Source organism: Triticum urartu, chromosome 1A (assembly GCF_056163025.1).
Source record: "Triticum urartu cultivar PI428250 chromosome 1A, HENAU_Tu73, whole genome shotgun sequence".
In the NCBI taxonomy this organism is placed as follows: domain Eukaryota; kingdom Viridiplantae; phylum Streptophyta; class Magnoliopsida; order Poales; family Poaceae; genus Triticum; species Triticum urartu.
This window is the reverse complement of record NC_141873.1, coordinates 571351982-571373839: the sequence shown is the minus strand read 5'-3', so window position 1 is coordinate 571373839 and position 21858 is coordinate 571351982. Positions and strand designations below refer to the sequence as shown.

At 48.6% G+C, this 21858-nt stretch overlaps 2 protein-coding genes across 2 annotated transcripts in view; both read right to left on the bottom strand.

The window, feature by feature from the left end:
• The window catches only part of LOC147992878 (uncharacterized), a 77425-nt gene that overhangs the window by 17609 nt on the left and 37958 nt on the right, over positions 1-21858 (bottom strand). The window lies entirely within an intron of this gene.
• LOC125530642 (uncharacterized) lies at positions 802-19262 on the bottom strand. The gene is given in 7 exon segments (XM_087532329.1): positions 802-3046; positions 9031-9386; positions 10659-10947; positions 13805-14473; positions 14651-15175; positions 16848-16960; positions 16963-19262. Coding segments are annotated over 7 exon segments (5010 nt in total). The 5' UTR covers positions 17894-19262; the 3' UTR covers positions 802-919.

Sequence of the window (21858 nt, the reverse complement as noted above, 5' to 3'; positions counted from 1 at the left end):
GGCAATCTGTTTACTTTGATCAAGTTCTGTTTGCAGCATAAATGGTCCAATGCTCCTGATGTTGAACTGCTTTGATCAAGCCTGGTCTTGGCTGTCGTGCCGCCGATCTGCTTACTTTGTTATTGGAGGTTGAACTATGTCATTTCATCAGATAATGATATCAGCGTGGCGTTCATGGAGGCATGCTGAAGCTGTATTTGCTGCATTTTGATGTAAATGCTGAAGATGGAACTTGGTTACTGAATCAGTTGTGAATCAACAGCACAGGGTATCTATCTGCAAATAATATTTATATCTTTTGTTTGACGTGTTCATCGGATGATCATGCCCGAGAATTAGCATGAGCAATAATCATAAGGCCAAAACATATGATAAGTCAATCAGGATAATCTATGAGCAACCTAGGAAGGCCAATGCCACGGTCCCATGATAAAATCGAGTCAATGTCGCTTCAGGATCTCCCCTACCATCACATAAACACGAACAAACAATTTCACTAGAGCAAACACTCGAGGCAAGAAGTGAGTCACCAGATAAACTGGCAATCGGACTAACTTTTGCTTCTTCGAGTCTGGTCGTCTCCACACATTGCATGGATGCCCGACTAAATCTTATATCTCCGCTTCGAGTTTTCTGGTCTTCCGCTCAAAACCCATATATAGATTAAAAAAACTCCACTACATATGTTACAAAATGACAATGAAATAACCACATATAGCAAATTTAAGGGTCCAATTCTAGAATCGGCATAAGTGCCAGAGCACAAACAAATACAGACAACATAAGAACACATTTCTTTCGTCAGAAGTTCATATATCTGGGTGCAAAGTCGATGCCCAATGCAGAACATACTCCTTCCTAGAGGATTTGTTACAGCTTACAAGTACAGAAATAATAACACATGAATAGAGAGAGCCTATCAGGACGAGCGTCGCTGCACTAGCTTCAGGACAGGTTTATTTTTATGCTTGGAAACTTGTTCTTGTAACTCTTGCTTCAGTTCGTCGCCATAGGAACCGTTCAGCCACACTTCTTTGAGACTAAGTAGATGCTCTAGTCCAGAAATCTGCAAGGACGCCCCACCAGAGCAGTGAATCTTCAGCACCTCAGTTTCCCAAATCACCCGCTCTACAAAAGTTACCAGTAACTTGGAGGTGCAATTGATCTGTAGGACCCGTAATATCCAAAAGATAACATCTCCCAGGGTGCTAAAATGGAGTTCACCATCTTGAATCGGCTTGACACAAAGGCGATGTAAGCAATTTTTATCTGGCAATTCACCAAAGAAATGCATGTCCTCCGGCACTAGTATAGTCAACTCAAGATAAAACTTCTTGAGATCATGAAGCTGTTTGATCCAAATTGGCAGTTTGTTTACATGTCCGTACAGCTTAACCCTCTTTAGGGTCTTGGGTGGCTGGGAAATCATGTCACCGAAACAAGCAAATGACCCCTCCTTATCCTTATCCTTATCGAGTCGCACTGACAAGGACTCCAGATGCTTGTGGCCGGAGATGAAATTACACAATTCTTGTATGTTTTGCCTGTTTATGCCAGAAACGCTGAGCTTGCGCAGTTGTGTAAGGTTCTGAAGCTCCTTTAGGATTGCCTTTCCATTAGGAATATTGACATTGACAACACCAATAGTATGCAAGGCCGTCATGCTCCCAATCCCTGCAGGAACCTCAACACCATCATTATCAAGTCGGCGTCTGCGCAACTTGGATAACCAGCTAGACACCAAACTACATGGCCGACAGCTCCATGATAACCGTGTTGATGTCTGAAAATCTGTTGTTTCCGGTAGTGCTGTGACCATGTCATCATTGCCCTCAGGTGATGTTGATGTCTGAACCTCTGTTCTCGTTTCTGGTAGTGTTGATGTCTGAATCTCCTCTATAGTTTCCGGCAGAGTTGTGACCACGTCATCACTACCTTCAGGTGGTGTTGATATCTGAACCTCATCTGTTGTTTCCGATAGTGTTGTGACCATGTCATCACTGCCCTCCGGTGGCAATGATGTTTGTTCTACGTTTGTTGTTGGTACACTTGCAACAGATTCATCACCTTCATCTGATGATATGATGGTGCCAGCACGAATGTATTGCAACTTCTGTAGCTTGATGACACACGATGGTAGCATGGAAATTGAGGTGTCTCTGACATCCAAAGTTTGCAGCTGCCTCAGGCCACCGAATGATTCCGGTAGATGGCTTATCTCTTTGCATCCTCGCAGAGAGAGAAACTTAAGACGAGGTAGCACCTTCACGATCTGCTCAAGGTCAGCATCTAGTATACCTGATGTGTCCGCCATATCTAACACCCAAAGTAGACTCATGTCAGAGGAGAGGAAGAATGACATCCACTTCCCAAACACAATCAAGGACCGCAGACGTGAGAAGTCCATGGTCTTAAATACTGTGATGTCCCTGTCCCAGTCCTCCCTTATGGTGAGGTGTTGACCTGCATGTTGCGAGTTCGGGCTGCAATTCCCCTCTAGTGCAAAGACGAGGTTGTCTTCCATTCGCCGTGAAATGATGTATTCATGAAAGAAACCATTGACTTGGTATAGGTACTTCCCTGCCTTCTGACATTGTTGGATTATGCTCAATCTGACGAGTTCCATGAACAACATCTTCCCATTCTCCTCTGCAGTAGCACTATGTGTGTCCCTGCAATAACCCTCAGCAATCCATCGTCTCAACAAATGTCTCTGCCTAAACTTGTGCTCTCGAGGGAAGATTGACAGATAGAAGATACATGGCTTGAGGGAATCTGAGCAACCATCAAAGTAGGACTGCATCCAAGTGAATAGATCCCTTAAACTGTGAAATTCTTGATCGGTCTCCAACTTGTGCATAAAGTCATCATTTATCTCCTTCAACAAATCTGTGGCCGATACAGACCAGTGCCTTCTAGCGGCATTCTCTTTGGTGAAGAGTTGGCCTATAGTAGCAATAACTTTAGGAATCCCACCACATCTGCCTACGGTAACTTTGGAGAGCTCCATCTCGTCAGGAGTCAATTCTATCCCATCCTTTGTGATCTATAATCCAGAAATACATTAGCTTCTAAAAATAGTGTAAAATCTCTATTTTGCAAATAGTAGTTACCATAAGTTATTCAGTACCAACATAAAAAAATACAGATTTTCCTATCAAATAAGTAATAGTTTTTAAACTAAACATTGAAAAATAAAATCAAATATTGCATTTATTTTCTATGCCTGACATGACCGAACCTAATTTTCCTCAATATCAAAAAATAAAAATCCAGATTCACTATCAAGTAGCAACACTAAACCTTTTTTTGCGGGAAAATAGGCAACACTAATGTTGTGCACCATGGTTTGAAGTGGTGTTATATGCCGGCTGGGACTTGAATCTATTGTCATATAAGCTAGTAGTGTTAAAGACAACTGGAATTGTTGGAGCATCAGCTGGTCAGGGTTCTAGATTCATGAGTGGTTTGATTCAATGGAATTGATAGAATATTTGGAGGATTTGGATTTTTCCTACATAGGTCATTTGATTCACAGGAATGGAATCCTTATGAAAAATTCCTAAGGATTGATTTGATAGTGCACTCCTTGTTGTCGACGAAGATGAGCGCATGGAAGTGTCTGGATTTAGCATCTCGCTGAGAAGGCGAGCCAACCTGATTCCCTAACATGCCTTGTAGCTGTCGCGATTACTCTGCCTCGCACGAAGAAGTTGCGACAACCTTCTGCCTCATTGATTGCCAGCTGACTGGACTGCTTCCAAGGAAGAAAAGTATGCCAGAGGTGCTCTTCCTAGAGTCCAGGTCACCAACATGGTCGGAGTTGCTGTAGCCGACCAGGTTCTCACCATCGCCATGTTGATACACGCATTCGTGCATGATCGTGCCTGAGATGTACCATAGCAGGTGTTTGACGGTAGCGAGATGATAGCTTCTCGGGGCTTCCATGAACCTGCTCAGGAAACTGACAGTGAACGAAATGTCCGATCGGGTATGCACGAGATACCTGAGGCTCCCGATAATGCTGCAGTAGAACGTTGCATCCACCGGCTTTTCGGGGCTCTCCTTGCTAAGCTTGAGTCGTGCCTCCATCAGAGCTTGCATGGCGTGGCATTCAGACATGCTGGCTCGCTCCAGCATATTGGCGGCGTAGGTCACCTGCGTGATCATCATGCAACCACGCTCCTAGTTTACCTCCAACCCGAGGAAGTATTGGAGCAACCCAAGGTCACTCATGCTGAAGAGACGTTGCATCTCTCCCTTGAAGCATTGGACCTCGTCGGGCTCTGCCCTGGCGATGACCATGTCATCGACGTAGATGCCGGCGATGAGCAGCATGTTCACGGTGCGACGCGGGTACATGCCATGCTCAGAAGCGCTGTGGGAGAACCCAAGCGATGCAAGTCTCACATCCAGCTTGGCGTTCCACGCCCTCGGGGCTTGCGGAGACCGCACAAGGCCTTGTGTAGCATTTACACGCCCTGCTCGTGTCCTTTGGCGATGAAGCCCGGTGGCTGGGAGACGGAGACGTCCTCCTCGAGATCACCGTTGAGGAATGCCGACTTGATGTCCAAGTGGGATACGGCCCAGCCTCGATGTGCCGACATGGCAAGGATCAGTTGGACAGACTTGAGCCTGGCCACATGTGTGAAGACTTCCTTGAAGTTCACTCCTACGCGATGCGCGTAACCTTTGCGATGAGGTGTGCCTTATGCTTGACAATGGCGTCGTGCTCGTCCTTCTTCACCTTGAACACCCAGTTGAGCCCGATAGCTCGATGCCCTGCAGGCAGCATGGTGAATGTCCAAGTGGAGTTGTTGTTGATTGACAACAGCTCGTCCAACATCGTTCGGCGCCAACAATCTTCTTGCTTGACCTCCACAAATAAGGTCGGCACCTCGTTGGCCATCAGATGCAGAACTCCATCATCGTCGCCATCATCCTCGTTCTCGAAAAGGTATGGTTGTCCCGCAGTCTCCTCGAGAAGATCCCCGATAAGGCAGTACCTATGTGGAGCGGCAACGTTGTCGTTGGCGTCGAACATGTCTGACCTTGTCGTTCAAGGGGACACAGATTTTCCGAGATCCACCTTGAGTTGTTGTACCCGGGAACAACGTTCTCGGGGTCTCCGTTCCCAATAAAACACTTCTCGGCTCCCAACGGTGTCACTCTGCCTGACATTGCACTTCCCGGGACACTCCTTCCCGGGCAGTCGAAGTACACCGGGTACTGAACTCAACGGTGAAGGAGCTGCTTGCTGCAGTCTCCCCCGGTGCCTCCCAGCACCAGTGTGTGTCCTAGTCAAAGACAACATCCCGGAAGACATGTACACGCTTCACGATGGGGTCATGCATATTGCACGCCTTAATTGGACCTTGTCTCCTAGCCCATGAACACTATTGAAGTGCTCATGTCATCAAGCTTCTTCAGTTGTGGGCGTCTTTTCTTGACGTGCCCAACGCATCCGAAAGTGCAGAGGAAGCAGACATCCGGCTTCCTCCCGTAGCAAGCCTCCTGAAGGAGCGGTTGAGGATGAAGACGGATGTGAGCATGGCCTCCTCCTAGTACGTGCTGGGCACCTGCTTTACCTTGAACATGCAACGTGCCATCCCGAGCACCGTCTGATTCCTTCGCTCGACAATGTCGTTCTGATGCGGGAGTACATGCCGTGAGATGTCGTTGTACCCCTTTGTCATCCCAGTATTTGTCAAAGCTGGCCGATGTGAACTCGCCGCCACGAACCATACGCAACACTCACAGCTTGTGGCCGTACTCCAGCTCTGCAGCAGCTTGGTGCTTTACGATGGCTTGCTCCGCCTCGTCCTTGGAGGCGAGGAAGTATCGTTCACATGAACCTGTTGTAGTCATCGATGAGCTACAGGATGTAGCGACACCCGCCTGGCTTTGCTGGGTGATCGGGCCACAAAGGTCCCCATGGCCCAAATCTAGGGGCTTCTTTGCCCGATACCTTGCCTTCTTGGGAAAGGCAAACGCCGGTGCTTCCCGACAAGACATGCATCACACAACTCGTCGAGGTGCATGATGTGCGGCAGCCCACACACAAGGCCGCCACGAGCCATCTTTTGCAGTCTATCAAAGTGCTGGTGTCCGAGCTAAGCATGCCAACGCCTAGCGTTGGAAACATGGCCCACGGCGAGGCACATAAGATGCACGGGGCGAATGAAGAACTTGTATAGGAGATTCAATCCTTGGTTTCCTCGATGAGCAACCGCCTGCGCTTGTCTTGCACGGAGAGCACTTTGCGGTGGATGGTGATGTCGTACCCCCTCTCGTCGAGCTGGCCGATGCTCACGACGCTACTCTTGAGTGCCTTGATGAAGAAGACATCCATGGACGCCCTATGGTCACCCCATTTGTTGGCGAAGATGATGGTCCCATGCCTGTGGATGTCATCCACCGAGCCGTCCGTGAACCGCACCTTCCTAGTGATCGAGCGGCCAGCTCCGCGAACACGTTGACCGTAACAGTCACGTGGTTCATGACGCTGGTATCAAGGAACCAACCCTCGCAGCGCTTGTCTCCAACAAGCACGGGTGTGGTCACAGCTCTCTCCTCGTTGAGGACGATGTAGCCACACACACCTCCGTTTTTGGGGTGCCATCTCCTACCAACGTGGTGGACCCCGACACTTGGTTGTCAAGGTACGCCGACCCGAGTCATCGTGCACTCCTGCACAGACTTGATGGTCGTCAACATCATGGTCGAGGCGTGACCTGAGTCGTCATGCACTCTTGCACGGACTTTGCAGGACCCGATGTTGTATGGGCCATGGTTGCCGAGACAAGAACCAGCGTCACTGGGGACTTGGTTGTCGGGGCGTGGCTTTCCCACACATGTGCCTTCATCGCCTCCCAGTCAATAGGCCCCGAGAATGATGGTGTCAGGTAAGTTCCCAACACTATAGGGATGGAGTCTGCTGACGGGCTCCGTGTCGCATGCACGGAATCGACAATTGCTGAGACCGTGCTCGTGGGAGGCGTTGTGCCCTCCTGCACGGTTTGGGCGCAAGCCAACATCTTTTTTGGCCCACCGTCTACATCAAATTGGACGAGATTCGCCGTGGCCGCGATAGCCTTGTCAGTTATCCTCTTGCGGCAATCGCGGACCCAGTGGCCCTTTATGCCGCAATACCGGCACTTGTACTGGTGGTCATTGTTGCCAGGACCGCGTGCTAGCCTACCCTGTTGTTGGGGCTACCCTGGCTTTCGCCAGCACGTTGAGCCCGGCTTCCGCCTCTACCGGGGTTGCCCTGGCTTCCTGAGGCGCCACCGCCGCCACCCTGTCGCTTCTTCACCTCCCACTCCCTTTATGTGTGAAGGAGTCACCTGTCACTAGAATTCTCGCGACAACCATCGAGGTGGTCCTCAACCACTCTCAACCAGACCGTGAGCTCCTCGATGGAGAGCGTGCATAGGTCAAGCAGAGTATCGATAGCAGTTGCTACCTAAGCAAAGCGAGAGGGGATAATTTGCAGGAACTTCTACACAATTCTCTCATCGTCGGCAGTGTCACCGAGCAAGCGGAGCTGTGTCGCGAGGTTGTCAATCCACATAAAGAAGTCATCGACACGCTCTCCATCCTTGAAGACGATGTTCTCGAAGTACACCCGCAGCCTCTGCACGCTCGCCTCGTGCACGCGGTAATTGCTGAGGCGCTGGGTCCTGATGGACTCCCATGCCTCCTTGACGCTCACCTTCGCCGCGAGCATGCCATTTATCTCCTCCGGGGTAGAGCTGATCAGCGCAACCACCATTTGCATGTCCTCCCTCCTGGAGACGGTGTCGTCCTCCATGGGGTACCATATGTTTGCCGCCTATAGTTTGCACTCCATGGTCAGCACCCACTCGTTGTAGTTCGAGCGAGTGAGCATCGGGAAGGAGATATTCGTGCCGCTACAACCTCCAATGATCTCGCGCACAATCTCCCTTACCACGATGTCACTGTGGTTGCCACGCCGTACCAGACTGCAGCCTCAACTCACCGAGCGATGGCGCTCCCCTTGTGGAGGCGGTGACTTGGAGCCGCCCGCTCGCGGTCCGCAGTTGCGTCTCTAGCAGCGTCTTGGAACCACCCGAGGCGGAGGGCTTCTTTGTGTCACCTGACATGGCCACTTGAACGAATCTCTTATGCCAATTGTTAGCCCAAACTACTATAGAAGGTGTGTACTATAGGTGCTAGGGGTTCTACCTTACGAGTGGTAGGAGTCCTGATTTGGAGTGTTAGGGCCTGTTTTGTGAGTGCTAGGGGTCCTACACTATGAGTGGTAGGGGTCAAATTCTATGAGTGATAGGGGTGCCCAAAGTTGAGTATATTCACTCACACACAGGTACACTTGCACAAGTAGTACTAAGATTTGAAGCTGAAAGTTTTCTCTCGAGGAATGGCTTGATTATAAAGGAGAGATTACAAATCCTTTTATATGACAAATGAACCGACTATGGACTGCATAGTATGTGCATTACGAACTAGTACTAGAGTGTGAACAAGAAGCAAAAGTCCTACTCACGCTGTCGCTACCAGCGGAGTATACCAGTTACTTTCCCACTGTTGTGCTCTCTGTGGACTGCAGTGTGGCCACTATACTGGTCCGCCACGAGCTGCTCTGCCTCTACAGGTCCACTACAACATCATTCCTTCGCTAGGTCAACAAGATTTTCTTCTTTTCATGGCAAATTTTAGCATGCTCCCTCTTATCTCCTCTTTTTACATGTGAGATAAAAAGATAAAACTTAATCGATCACTAATTAATAAGATCAACGGTTCAGATCTATTATGTACTCTTTTCTCTCATGTAAAAAGAGTAGGTATGAGGGAGGGACCATGTTAAATCAAATCATTTTCGTTGTTGATGTTTTAAATATACACAATAATCTCAAAAGCATGGGTGCTTTTTCAATGATGCTGCCCACTTATTCGCATTGCGCTATGCCTATCCCGGTATGGGATTTTAAACTTTGTATACCTTGATTCAATGAAGATTAATAAATAAATGGTTGAGAGCACACACACCTGTTTGAAGAGAACGAGCGCCATGTCAGCTTCAAGACCTTTGACATTGATCGCTCGATCTTCCTTATCTACACAATGTGTAGCGACGCTTGCTTCATTTGTAATTACAATGATACATGCATTCGTAGAATCGGGTACGAAGGCGGCTTTTATCAAGTCCCAATCCTCTCTAGACCGTAAGCCATCGATAACAATGAGACATCTGTACTCGCACAGAATTCTACGACATTCTTGAACCGGATCTTGCCCTTCCATGATACCAATTGCCGCCTTTTCCTTAGCTTGAAGATCATCTGAATGAAAATCCAGGAGCAAATGCCAAGCCAAGTCGGTCAAATTAAATGGGTGACGCATGTCTGCCCAACTGCGAGTGAATTGCAGAAAACCACCACATTTGGGGTTAGCTTTGCGGAAAACTACCTAGTCCCTAATTATTTACAAAACTCACCGCGGATTCGATAAACTTGTTGCAAATAGCACTAATCAGGTGATTTGCTGCGTTTGATCACTTCTTGACAAGTGGGGCTGGGCTGTAAGGTGCTGACTTGGCAAAACAATTGCATACACACCCCTGAATCTAAAAAACAAACTCAATCAGATCCCTGTGCACAAACTGCAAGGACCGAATCGACCAAACCCGCCGGGATGCCGCGCCCTGGCCGGAGCTGTCACGCGTGGGAGGAGGGAGGTTCGCCGGGTGCTCGGCTGAGGGAGGTCGTCTGGCGGCGGGCGGCTGGACTGTCTAACACCGTGGCGTGCTGCGCACCTCGCTCGACTGTGCTCTGCCGCCGGCCACTGCATCCGCTGCCACTGCTGCTGCTCGTGCCTGCACCGCTCCTCACCGGCCTCGCCCGCTCCCTCCACGTCCTTGCGGTCCGCGCCTGGCCAGCGCCGGCCCACATGCCCAAGTCCGAGGCGGCGCCCTCTGCAAGGCCGGCCCGCGCTGCAGGTCGCTATGGCATGCCTCGAGGAGGAGTTCCGCCCGCGCCTGGCCGTGAGGAGGAAGAGGCCAACGGTAGCTCTGCCTCGCGCCTGCCTGGAGAACGACAGTGACCGCGACGGCTACAGGAGGGCGTCGGGGGCCGACTTGGTGAACGACGGTGCCTGGCCAGCCGGGCGCGAGGGCGTCGTTGATGCCAGGTCCGTGCGCGCGACAGCGAGATCCACAGCCATGGCGACCCGCGTCGTCAATCCCGGCCAACGCGGCCTCACCTCTCGCCTTTCCGGCCGTCGCCGATGGTAGACGAGGCTGCGGTGGAGAAGAAAAGAAAAGGGAAGAGGAAGGAGATGGTAGACAGGGCAGCGGTGGTCGCCAGCGACGAGGTCGTTGGAGTGGCGCGGGGGGTGGGTAGCTTGGGGGCTCTGGCTCTCCCGATCCAGACGGGGTCGAAGCAGGGGGGGCTCTGATTGCTTTTTCTTTTTAGATCCAGGGGTCTGTATGTCAAAACTTTGCCAAGTCAACTTACAATCTGACCCCACTTGTCAGAAAGTGATCAAACGGGCCAGATCACCTCATCAGTGCTATTTGCAACAAGTTTACCGAATCCGCGGTGAGTTTTGCAAATAATTAGGGACTAGGTAATTTTCCGCAAAGCTAACCCCAAATGTGGTGGTTTTCTGCAATTCACTCGCCCAACTGCACATTGTAAATTCCGTTCGGGGATCAGTGAGGTTGTGTCCGCTGCCAAACTTGAAATATTGATCCAGTCCAAGCAACAGGTGGCTGTACAGACTTCTGACCACGGCTGACTTCCCCACACCAGCAATTCCCCACAACGAGGACACACTAGGACCTGAGGAATCTAAACTGCAGCGAAGGTCAGCAGCTGATCGATTCTGATGCCCAAGAAGTGTAAATGTGTTGACCAAGGCACGTGCCTCTGCTCTCCTGTTGGAGAATACACGAGAAGCACAACCCTGCAAGTTACATGCAGAACTGTTAAATTAGCACAAGCCATGCCCGCCGGTTGTGGTTTAGGAAGGAATGGGAAGGAAGTAGCACAGTGTCATTACGACTACATGCATGCAAGTATTAAACAAGTTGCAAGTATGAGAAAACATCATTAAATTCTATCTCGATTACTGTAGTGGCCTTGTTTAGATGCAAAATGTATTTTTCATAGTGGTCTTGTATAAGGGAATGGAGGTAGTGCATCTTCAATCAGAACAAATAGATAGACATTTTATTTGTAGCCGTTCAAGCTACGCATAGACCACATAGATGCATACAAAATTTACTTTTCTTCTTGGGTCAACTGACAAATACTTTTAGCTATTTTCCACTTTTTTCGTACGAACATAAGATCGCTTGGCTGGAGTCACACAAAAGTTTTCTCTCTATTATATCTGAATAAGATAAGGAATTTTGCCCATCCGGAAGTCCTTGAAAACCCCCAGTATGTAATAATTCTCCATAATAGATGTGCCATGCGCATAAATTTAAGTTAAAAATGACAGGGAATCAAAACGAACTCATGAACAGGTGGTACAAAGTATTTGCTTAAATGGACATACAAGAGAAGTGAAAATAACACTAGCACAACAAAACAGTTTGTGTGTTTCATACAAAAAATTTATGGAAAAATAATACTTTATTTTAAACTAACGGGTATGGTGAGTCCTTTACAAACAAGAACATTAACTGTAACCTGAATTCGAGACCTTGTCATCTATCTAATCCAGGTCAATTAGAGAGTGTATGATTGATTGGAAAAATAACTCAAGAAATTTCGTCTGAAATTCAAATTGCTGTATTTCAAACTAAAAAAGATTTATTCGCTACAACAGCCAAAATAGGCTGAAATATTTGGAAATCATCATCTATATAGGATTTTTTTTTGAACATGCCACCGCGGGGGGGGGGGGGGGGGGGGGGATCCTTACCTGAATATGATCTCTATTCAAAGAAAATGAACCGGTTTATAAGGGAAACCAAGTCGAAAACCGTGACCCGGTTTATGAGAAAGACCGGATCAAAAACATTGATCTAGTTTATAAGGAAAACCGGACCCAAAAAACATACAGCCAGAGGGGCAAAAGAACAGATAAACACAAAACACCCCATACATAGATACAACACAACACAAAGGCCAACTAGCTACCAGAAGAGATAGGTGGTTGGGAGAAGCAGCTCAGATTATGCCGAACCATTTACGAGGTAGCACTAGCAAGACAACAAGGCGGCAAGCTCGGAGGTCGCCGCAAGAGCACATGAGCAACAGCAACATCAAAACCACAGACCTAAGATAACGCAGGGTTCCACCACCAGGGAGCAGCACCATTGCCAACCCCTAGCCATCGCACACCCAACATTAAGGTGGGTGCCCAGAGAGGTGAGGATGGAGGGGGAGATGCCGGCTCAGCGAGCATGCACCGCATTAAATTCACCACCGGAAGGGATATCTCAACGAAGCTCACAGAGAGGCCTCAAAAGAAAATATCTCAACCAAGGCAGATGGTGCATGGCGGAGGGTAGATGGAGGACACACACATGACCACCAGTTGATGAGAACAAAGGATCCAAGCAATGGCCGGACATAGTGTTGCAGGAAGCTCTCACGGTGAGAAGTGGAGATTGCGGGCTTGCCGAGAAGGACACATCAACACGAAGGGAGCAGGAGGCAGGACGATGGGAGGCAGAGCAGAGGAGCCGGCAGGGATTCAGTCTCCAGGCCAAACGTATGTGTGATGGAGGCAAGACAACGCCACCAAGGTGGATGCGGCGCCCGCAGACATCAACGTTGTCGGCTGGCGACCACCGGCAAGGATTTCTCCGGCCTCCACACCTACCGAATGACCCCACTCCCACCGACCAGCAGACAGCGAAGCAGCAGGAGCAAAACGACGAATGCGCAGCCGACAGATCAGGAGCAAAGGTAGTGGGGCACTTGAGAAATTGGATCTGAGGGGAGTGGGTGGGGTGGTAGCAGACCCAGAGCTCGGCAATGTCCAGCTCCTTACCCCCCCCCCCCCCCCCACCCAGCTCCTCCGCCCTTGGACCTGCTCGCTGTCAATGCTCCGCCCGTGGACATTGCTGAGCTCTGGGTCTTCTAGCACCCCACCCGGCAGCCTCTCGGGGGGGGAGGGGGGCAAATGATCAAATGGAGAAGTAAAGTGGGGCAAAAGATCCAATTTCTCGAGGAGCTGGATGTTGCGACGAGGAGGGAGCAAGCTTGAGCCGTCCCGTGTGGCCAGGGAAGGGAGCGAGCCCAGCGAGGGGAGGAAGGGTCATGGGACGCACTCGGGAGCCGACCGGAGGTTGGTGATGAGCGGGAGAGGCGCTCAGGGCCGCGGCGCGAGTGGATCTAGATCTGGCTGGGGAGGAATGAAAGGGATCGAGGAGAGGCGTGGGCATGGGCCGCGCGTGTCCTCGCCGCTGCCGTCGGGCTTTGCCCTTAGCCTTCCTCTGGCGACGGCGAGTGAGGGATGGGCGGCGTAGGGGCTCGCTTGGAGTGGCGGCGGGTGTTCTGTTTTATTCTTTCCTGGAGTGTGAGTAGCGACGTTGCCCCCGATCTGTAGGAATTTTAGGCAAACATTACGGGAAAAATAATCCATTGTTCTGATTTCTAGTTTGAATAAGTGATCATCAAGCATATATACGATCTAAATGAGTAGGTTTAGAAAGTTTAGGCACTAAATTTGGAGAGTAAAGTCCCAGACTCCATTTGCACCATAAAATGGAAGTTCTTCTAAATATATAGATATGTGAAGGAAATTAATCCATAGATTATTGGCACAGTAGAGAATTAGCTCTATTTATAGGAAATTAACACACCTTTATCGGGGGACCAATGGCCATATCAGCTTCTAGACAATTTATCTTGATCACTCGATCTTCCTTATCTACGCAATGTGTGGCAACACTTGCAGCATTTGCAATGACAATAATATGGCTGGTAATTGAGTCAGGTAATATGGCAGATTTTATCAAATCCCAATCATCGGTGGACCGTAGACCATCAATAACGACGACACATTCGTCTTCACGCAGAATCTTAGAACACTGTTGAATTGGGTCTTGGCCTTCCATTATACCAACTGCAGCAATTTTCTTGGCTCGAAGATCATCTGAACGAAAATCCAGTAACAAGCGCCAACAGAAGTCTTTTAAATTGAAAGGATGGGGCACATCAACCCAGCTAAACATTGTAATTTTCTCTTCCCAGTTAACTGGCCTCTCTTGATATTCCCACTCCCAAGAAGCATCAGACCTAAGCATTACCTTGCAGTACAAGATTCTAACAAGAGTTGATAACCCAGCACCAGCAGGTCCCCACAACGAGCTCACACCAGGATTGTCTAAAAGAAACCAAAGGTCCCTCACTTCTTCCCGATACATGTGTCCAAATTTTGTGAACCATTCACGCGTCTCCCCCAATCTGATGGAGAAAAGGCGACCCCTGTGAGTAGCCTCCTTCCCTCTAATTCCATAGTTTTGGCAATCCTACAAGTAAAGATACATAATAATTAAAACGATAGGTGCAAGAGTTCGACATGCTGCTGGGAAGACCCTCCGGTGGTCCGATCGACCTCCATCAATATGATTTTTGCCCATCAATGAGATGGTCAATGACAAAGAGAATTGGGCTCAATTTAGGTTGAGATTTGGAAGCATGCGTACCTTTATCAAGGGGTGAAGCATAGTGTGGGCTTTCAAATCTTCGATGTTGAGAACCCCATCTTCCTCCTCTACGCAATGTGTGGCAACACTTGATTCATTTGTAATGATAAGAATACATCCTTTAATAGGCTCGGACAAGAAAGCAGTTTTTATCAAGTCCCAGTCATGTGTGGACTGCAGATCAACAACGAGGCAATCATCTTCATGCAGAAACTTGCAACACTCTTGAGTTAGGCCTGGCTCTTCCATCATACCAACCCTTGCAATTTCTTCGGCTTGAAGATCTTCTGAGCGGAAACTTACAAGTAAGCGCCGAGAGAAGACCCCAAAATTGAAAGGAGCGGGCACGTCCACCCAGCTGTGTCGTTGAAATTCAACTCCATCGAATTGTTTACTCTTATACACTATGCTGGTGTAAATTTTATTGATGAGTGATGATTTGGCATAGCTAATCCCCCATAGTGAAATCACACCACGACACCTTATTTGCCAAATAAGATCGTGCATACCACTGTGACGCCCTGCCTGCAAGTAAGGGCCATAACTGTTAAACTAGAAGGGCAGGACTTTAAGCTTCAAATTCCCATTAATCCAACTGCGCATTCAATTATAAGCTTCTACTTGAAGTGCTCTTTTTCCCCCTTGCACAAAGTACACGCTTTTCTTGGTTCAGGGTTGGGACTTTCTTGGTGTGTGGGTTGGTGGGTGAGGGGGGGTGGGGGGTGGGGGTTCTTACAGGATTATTACAGTTTTGATAATAATGTAGTTAACATATTCTACCTATTATTACTAGGATTAACTTATCCTACCAAATTCTGAAACTAGATACCCCGTATTGCAGCAGTTAGTCTTCATGCATTCTGTTTTACTACTATTCAGTACCTGTGTCAGGGTGCACCTGGGTTTGACTAGGAATTAGTACGTGACCAAATTCAATTTGATTATATATCGAGGTCATTATTTAAACCTAGTCTACTTCTTGATTCTTTAGGAAAATTACATTGGATTTTATTTTAAAAACTGAATGGTGGTAAGAAATCCTATTTCCCACTAGTGCAAGTGTTTTGATTGTTTTCTAGAATTTTTTTTAAGATGTCCCACATTTCACACAACACCATCAGATGATAAAAACGACAGCCAGATAAACATAAGATACATATAGATAATTATAAGTAAATCAAATTTGCAATAATCTACCAATATAGCCTATATTTCTTTTGGATTCAGTATAGTACATTTAATATAATGGAAATCAACCACTTAAATCCAAATACGATGTGCTGTTAGTTCGTTGTGAGTACGAAGTCCAAGCCAATTAGAATGCATCATTTTTAAATAATAAACCACATGTATTTGTTACATATGTATTTTAACCATTTCGACATCCAGATATTTAGAACTCTGGATGCTTTGGAAACGGATGGACAAAGAATAAACCATAGATATTAATAATCCATCCCTTTGGAAAGAAGATTTCCTACAATGAGCGGGTGAACTTCTCTAGTCTGACCATTCATATACATAACAAGATATTTAGGTTGATTCAATGGAAATGGTACCATATATTTGCCATCAAAAGTAGATTCATAGTATCACAATTATATATACTACCTTCTGTACCTTAATATAAGACGTTTTTGCAGTTCAAAAAAACGTCTTATATTAAGGTACATAGAATATCTGTGCATGGAACAATGTGCCAAAACCTAAAACAACATGATTTGTATAAATGCTGCAAACAATATAGGAGTACTAGCTATTATGTCTACAGCCAACTAACAATGGTCAATTAAGTTACATCCATTGTTTGGTATTCCTTTTGAGAAGATGAGAACCTAACTTTACAGCGTCGTTGATGGAGATACCGAGTAAGAAATAGACCACAAACCTATGATTAGCCTAGTACCCCATCTGTTCTAAGATATTTAGCACTTCACAAAGTATGGTATAAATTTTCTTTATCTTTGCCAACTATTTTATATAATTATGATTTATGTTTTAGAAAGTATGTAATTGCTGTGATTGATTAGATGAAAACAGTGCCATCAGATTTATCACTTTTTGTATTAATTTGTTACATATTTGTATAGAAACTAAAGGTCAAAATACACAGTGGAGTCCTTGAAAAGTCAAAATCTTCAAGTACTTGGAATGGAGTATAGTTTGGAAGTAGAAGATGTTGTTCTGGGTTAATTACCTTCTTGGAGAAGGCACAAAGAGATTGATCATCAGAGAATCTCCTGAGCTCTGAAACTTGGTACTCCCCGCCCCCTGTGCACAAGAGTGCATTCCTTAATTGCTTTGTGGACAGATTCGGCTGCCATTCTCATTGTCCGGCAGGTACTCTCGGACGGCATCCCAGTCAACCACATCAGATACTTCTAGAATGATGAGATACCTGTGCACCTTCACTTGTTGCATGAGCTCAGCCTTCGTGAGATGATCTACATCTATGTTTTCTTGGTGAGATCTCACGTAGAACTGAGTCAGCAAACTCTTGAGGAACTCGTCAGGTTTAAAAGGATGCATCAACTTCACCCATGCACGTCTTCTGAATGCTCGGCAAATATCTGGGACACTATACAGCATGCTGAAAATGGATGTTGTCCCAAGATCAGCTGCCGTACTTTCCCATACGGAGATCATTTGAAGGTCACTGCCTTCACCTAGGATCAACTTCTGTAGGTCGCTCATGCCGCGTCGCCTCCCAGCAGCCTCCCAGACCTCAGTTAGCATGTGGAATGCTGATGGGTTGGTGGTGGTAAGGGCAGCCAGCTGCTTGGTCGGTGTGGCGGTCTTGGCATGGGAGCCAGAGTCACTGATGAGGTTGTAGCGTGTGTTCCTCTGGCTTACCTCCTCAACCCTCGCCTTCAGTTGCTTTAACTCAGCAACCACCCTGTCGAGGTCCCGAGTCCGAGACGGTGCCATGCAGGACGGGACCAGGCGCCACAACCAGATCAAGGCCGAGTTGTTGTCCAGGTGGACAACAAACTCAACAGAGTCTTCGACATCAAAGGCAAGGTCTCGGAGCTGCCTCACCCAGGTCTTCACCACTTCATTATTGGCGCGCTCCTTGTTGGCGACCTTAAGGAAGGACTGCATCATCTGGAACTCGCCTGTGATGTACCGTAGGTCTTGCTTTGCCGTCACCCTCAGCTTGTTCTCTTCATCGATCGCCAACTGGACTCTGCTCAGCGTCCCCTCCACCGCCGTCTTGGTCAACCCAAGCGCGAAGTCCGCCATTGTTTGTTCTCTCAAGGTCTCTGGAGTTTGTTCCCTTCTTGTGTACTAGTATGGGTACAAGGCAGCGCAGGTGACCTGCTAATATGCAGATGGTTTATAAAGAGGGAGAGAAGACGGAAGAAAACCATATCCAGAGAAAGCATCTATTCGTTGAGCAAGCCGGATATTTTGGATAGTATCCGGTGCGCTGCAAAGCTGATAACCATCTGCATTAGATCACCTTTGCTTGATGCCTTACCTCTATGGTACAGATCTGCAACCATCAACTTTCGTGGCGGAGGAGCAACCATCACAAGAGAAAGAAACTAGTGGGGTGGCTCACGCACTTTCACGGCTAGATGTATTACACAATATTTATATTTTCAATACTTAATTTTGTTCATATTCGTTTTTCAATTGCTCTTTATAGATATTCAAAATTATGTGGTACAAACTTATACAAGATGCTCTTTTTGCTATAGCTACTTTTTTTTCTTTGAGTTTAATAGAAACTCGCTACTGAAGGAAGTATAGCTCTTCTACCTTTTGATCCTTGTCCATGTCTCTTGTTCTCATGAGGTTATACAATTCTATTCTTCAATCCTGAGTTGCTAATGGCCATGTGGTACCATCAAGGCGCACAAGAGCTCTGAGAGGTTTGTCCAGTGTGTCATTAAAACTGATGATGTATTAAGGTCCAGAACATTTTCAGCTGCATCACTAAGCAAAGAATAAAGGGGGAGGCGGTTGCTAAGCGGCTAGTCCTCATTCATGATTCTTTTCCATCTTTCGTGTTCAACACAACAGGAAACAAAGCTGCATCCACCTGAGGGAACTTCTTCCGTGGTGGCTAGCCTTCTTTCACCGATGGAACCATGCATTTTCCATCAGGTCCACAAATTAAAGACAGAGGTACCCGGTTCCATGCTAGTTATCCTCTTCCATCATAGATGCTCTTTCCCTCCACTAATTAAGGAATAAAGACTAAAGACAGAGGTGGTTGCTTTCATGGAAAGTCTTCATCTCAGCTGCATCACTAATTAAAGACTAAGGGTGAGAGGTGGATGATAAATCTTGTCACCATCCTTGATTCTGTTCCATCTTTCGTGTTCAATAGCTCCTCTCGGACGGAATAAAGGCATTTTCCGTCAGGTCCACAATCTAAAGAGGGAGATGCCCCATTCCATGCTTGTAACGATCGGGGAGTCCTGCGCTCGCCGCAACCGCCCAGGCTGCCGGTAAACACGAAAGGTTTCTATACTCGTATCTTCATGATACATTTTATGTCGATCTGTTTCAATACCGTTTCTGTGTCATGAAACAACAGTATATTGGTTTGAGTGGAAAGCATCAGCACAAGTAACAAAACTACAAGACAATAGACAGCACAGTTAACATGTATTGGAGGGAAAAAAATGATAATGGGGCTATGTATCATGAATGAGTAAGCTTATGATCTTTCAAAAAAATAAAGGCAAATATTATGAGCTAAAAGTGACAATAGAGGATGCATAAAACAGATCGGTGCTCAGGAGTCAGACCTGAGATAAATAAGACAGCGTAGAAAAAGAGTAACAAAAGTTTGATATTCAAAAAGGATAACCATTGCTCACTGGATTTGCTAAATGTGATATACAGAAGAAAGAAGAATGGTCCAATAAAGCAATTCCACATGTACTATGGACAGTTCAGACATGAGCTTATGCATCTATATTTCAGAAACTCAATGCCTTTGCACTTGTAGATCTGTAGTGCATCAACCTATACGGATCAAAACATATTCATTCTGATAATGAAATTTGTGTTTAATCTTTCGAATTTTGCCGAACCTCTTTCATGCCTAACCGACCGGATTACTCATCATACATATGCCATTCCTATTTTTTTCTAATGCAAGATTTAAAATCATCAGTTTCTGGACTAAATATTGATTGATAATTCTGCAGCTAAATTTTCGCATTTTGGTTGAGTTCATGCCTAACAACAATCGAATTGCAACAATCAGCAGCGATTCACTGGCACAGATTCACAACCTTGGCAATGAGTGTAGAGTGAGGACTGATGGAACCGATGTGGGGAAGATCGAAGGCCGTGGACGCTAAAGAAGTGCGGACCTGGCTGGCGAGGTAGCGTCGTCGAGCTCCCGGAGCGCGGACCTGGGTGGCGAGATGCCGGAGCGCGCGGGCGAAGGCGTCGGCGGTCCCCGCCTGAGGCTCCCGCGGCGCAGCATCTCCGCTGTTAGCCACCGCGCCGCCCATAGCGGAGTCCGCGGCCACCCATGACGGCGACCGAGGATGGCGTTTGTCGGTGTCGCCGTCCTGGCCGGCCCGGCCGCCGCTGCCGCGGTCTATTTTGCTGGGCCAGGCCTGACGGAGGCCATCTATCTGGTCCAACCAAGTTAGCGGGCCTGAAAATGAATTTAAGGGGCATAGCCCATCCTCCCATTTACGATGCTATGCTTTTTTTCTTCAAAAGAAACAAAAGGAACTGAGGTCTGCTGCTTCAAAAGTGCCCTTTACCGAAAAAGGCTTTCGCCCCGCTTTATATTATATATAAAGCACCAAACCACAAGCATCCAGTACAACCACACGCCACACCACCACAACACACACACACACCCAAGACATGATACATAGGCGCTGAGCGCAGCAACACCACTCCTAGCACTACCGCCCCGAAGAAATGAAGCTACATATGACGAACTACATAGGCGAGGAGCGCAGCAACACCACTCCTAGCACTACCGCCCCGAAGAAATGAAGCTACATATGACGAACCATGGGCTCCAAAGCGGCGCCTTCAGGAAGGATACGACGCCGGAGCACCGCCACCGCCCGATCCAAGGATCAGAGTTTCCCCCGGAGTCGCATGACGGGCAATGAGAGCCTCGACGACGCCTTCAAGAAGGGAACGATCTTCGCCGCCGCCGGTCCGTCCGAAGATAGAGCAGGTTTTCACCTCGGCCCACAATCACCGCCACCGAACGCCACACCCCGGCAACCACGCCGCCCACACGACCATGATGACCGGGCAGCACCAAGGCACGGGCTTTGTCTAAGAGCACCGCAACCACCACCACCAGGGCCACCGCCCCAGCATCCAAGACCTCGACACCACCTCACCCGTGACCCGCCGCTACCCCAACCGAAGAGACGAGTGGAAAGGGCCCGCCTTTCGCACCCCTGGACGACCCCCAGCGCCGAGACCCAATAGGCTGGCCATAACTGGCCTCCATCGCCCGTCCTGCAGCCCCAAGCGCGAGACGAGCACAGTCCTGATGCCGGGCGCGAGACGAGCTCCGTCCAGCTGCCGGGCGCGAGACGAGCTATGTCCTGCTGCCTGGCGCGAGACGAGCTCCGTCCTGCTGCCGGGCGCGAGACGAGCTCCGTCCTGCAGCTCCGGGCGCGAGACGAGCGAAGGACCGCAGCTGGGAGAGGGCCAGCCCCAGGACCGAAGTAACGCCCGGGCGACGAGTAGATGGAGCTACGGTCGAAGCGGTCCGACCGCAAACGAACCGACGCCGGAGATAGCCGGCCGTCGCTGCGGGCAGATTCGCCAAACCACCGTGTAACCGCCGCGACACAGGACCATACAACACCGCGGTTGCCCACGGCCGGAGCAGCAACCAAGACGGGCCACTACCCCACCCTGCGCCGCCCGCCGGAATCCAGCCATGAGACCAGGCCAGGCACGCGACCACCCGAAGCCTCTGCTCCGCCGCCACCATCCGCCCCCAGAGAACCAACCAGAGCTAGAGAAGACCGACGGAGGTCCTCCCAAGCCGCCCGCAGCCCACCGACGCCCAGATCTGACCCAGGACGCGGCCACGGGCACGCAACCGCCGTGTTGCGGGCTGCAGCCACCAGGACGCCGCCGAGCCACGGCACGCCGCCGACCGGAGCCACCGCCACAGCGCCGCCAGGCCCCACGCGCGCCTGACGCCTCCGACGGGCGGGCCACCCCGTGTCGCCCAGATCCGAGCGAAG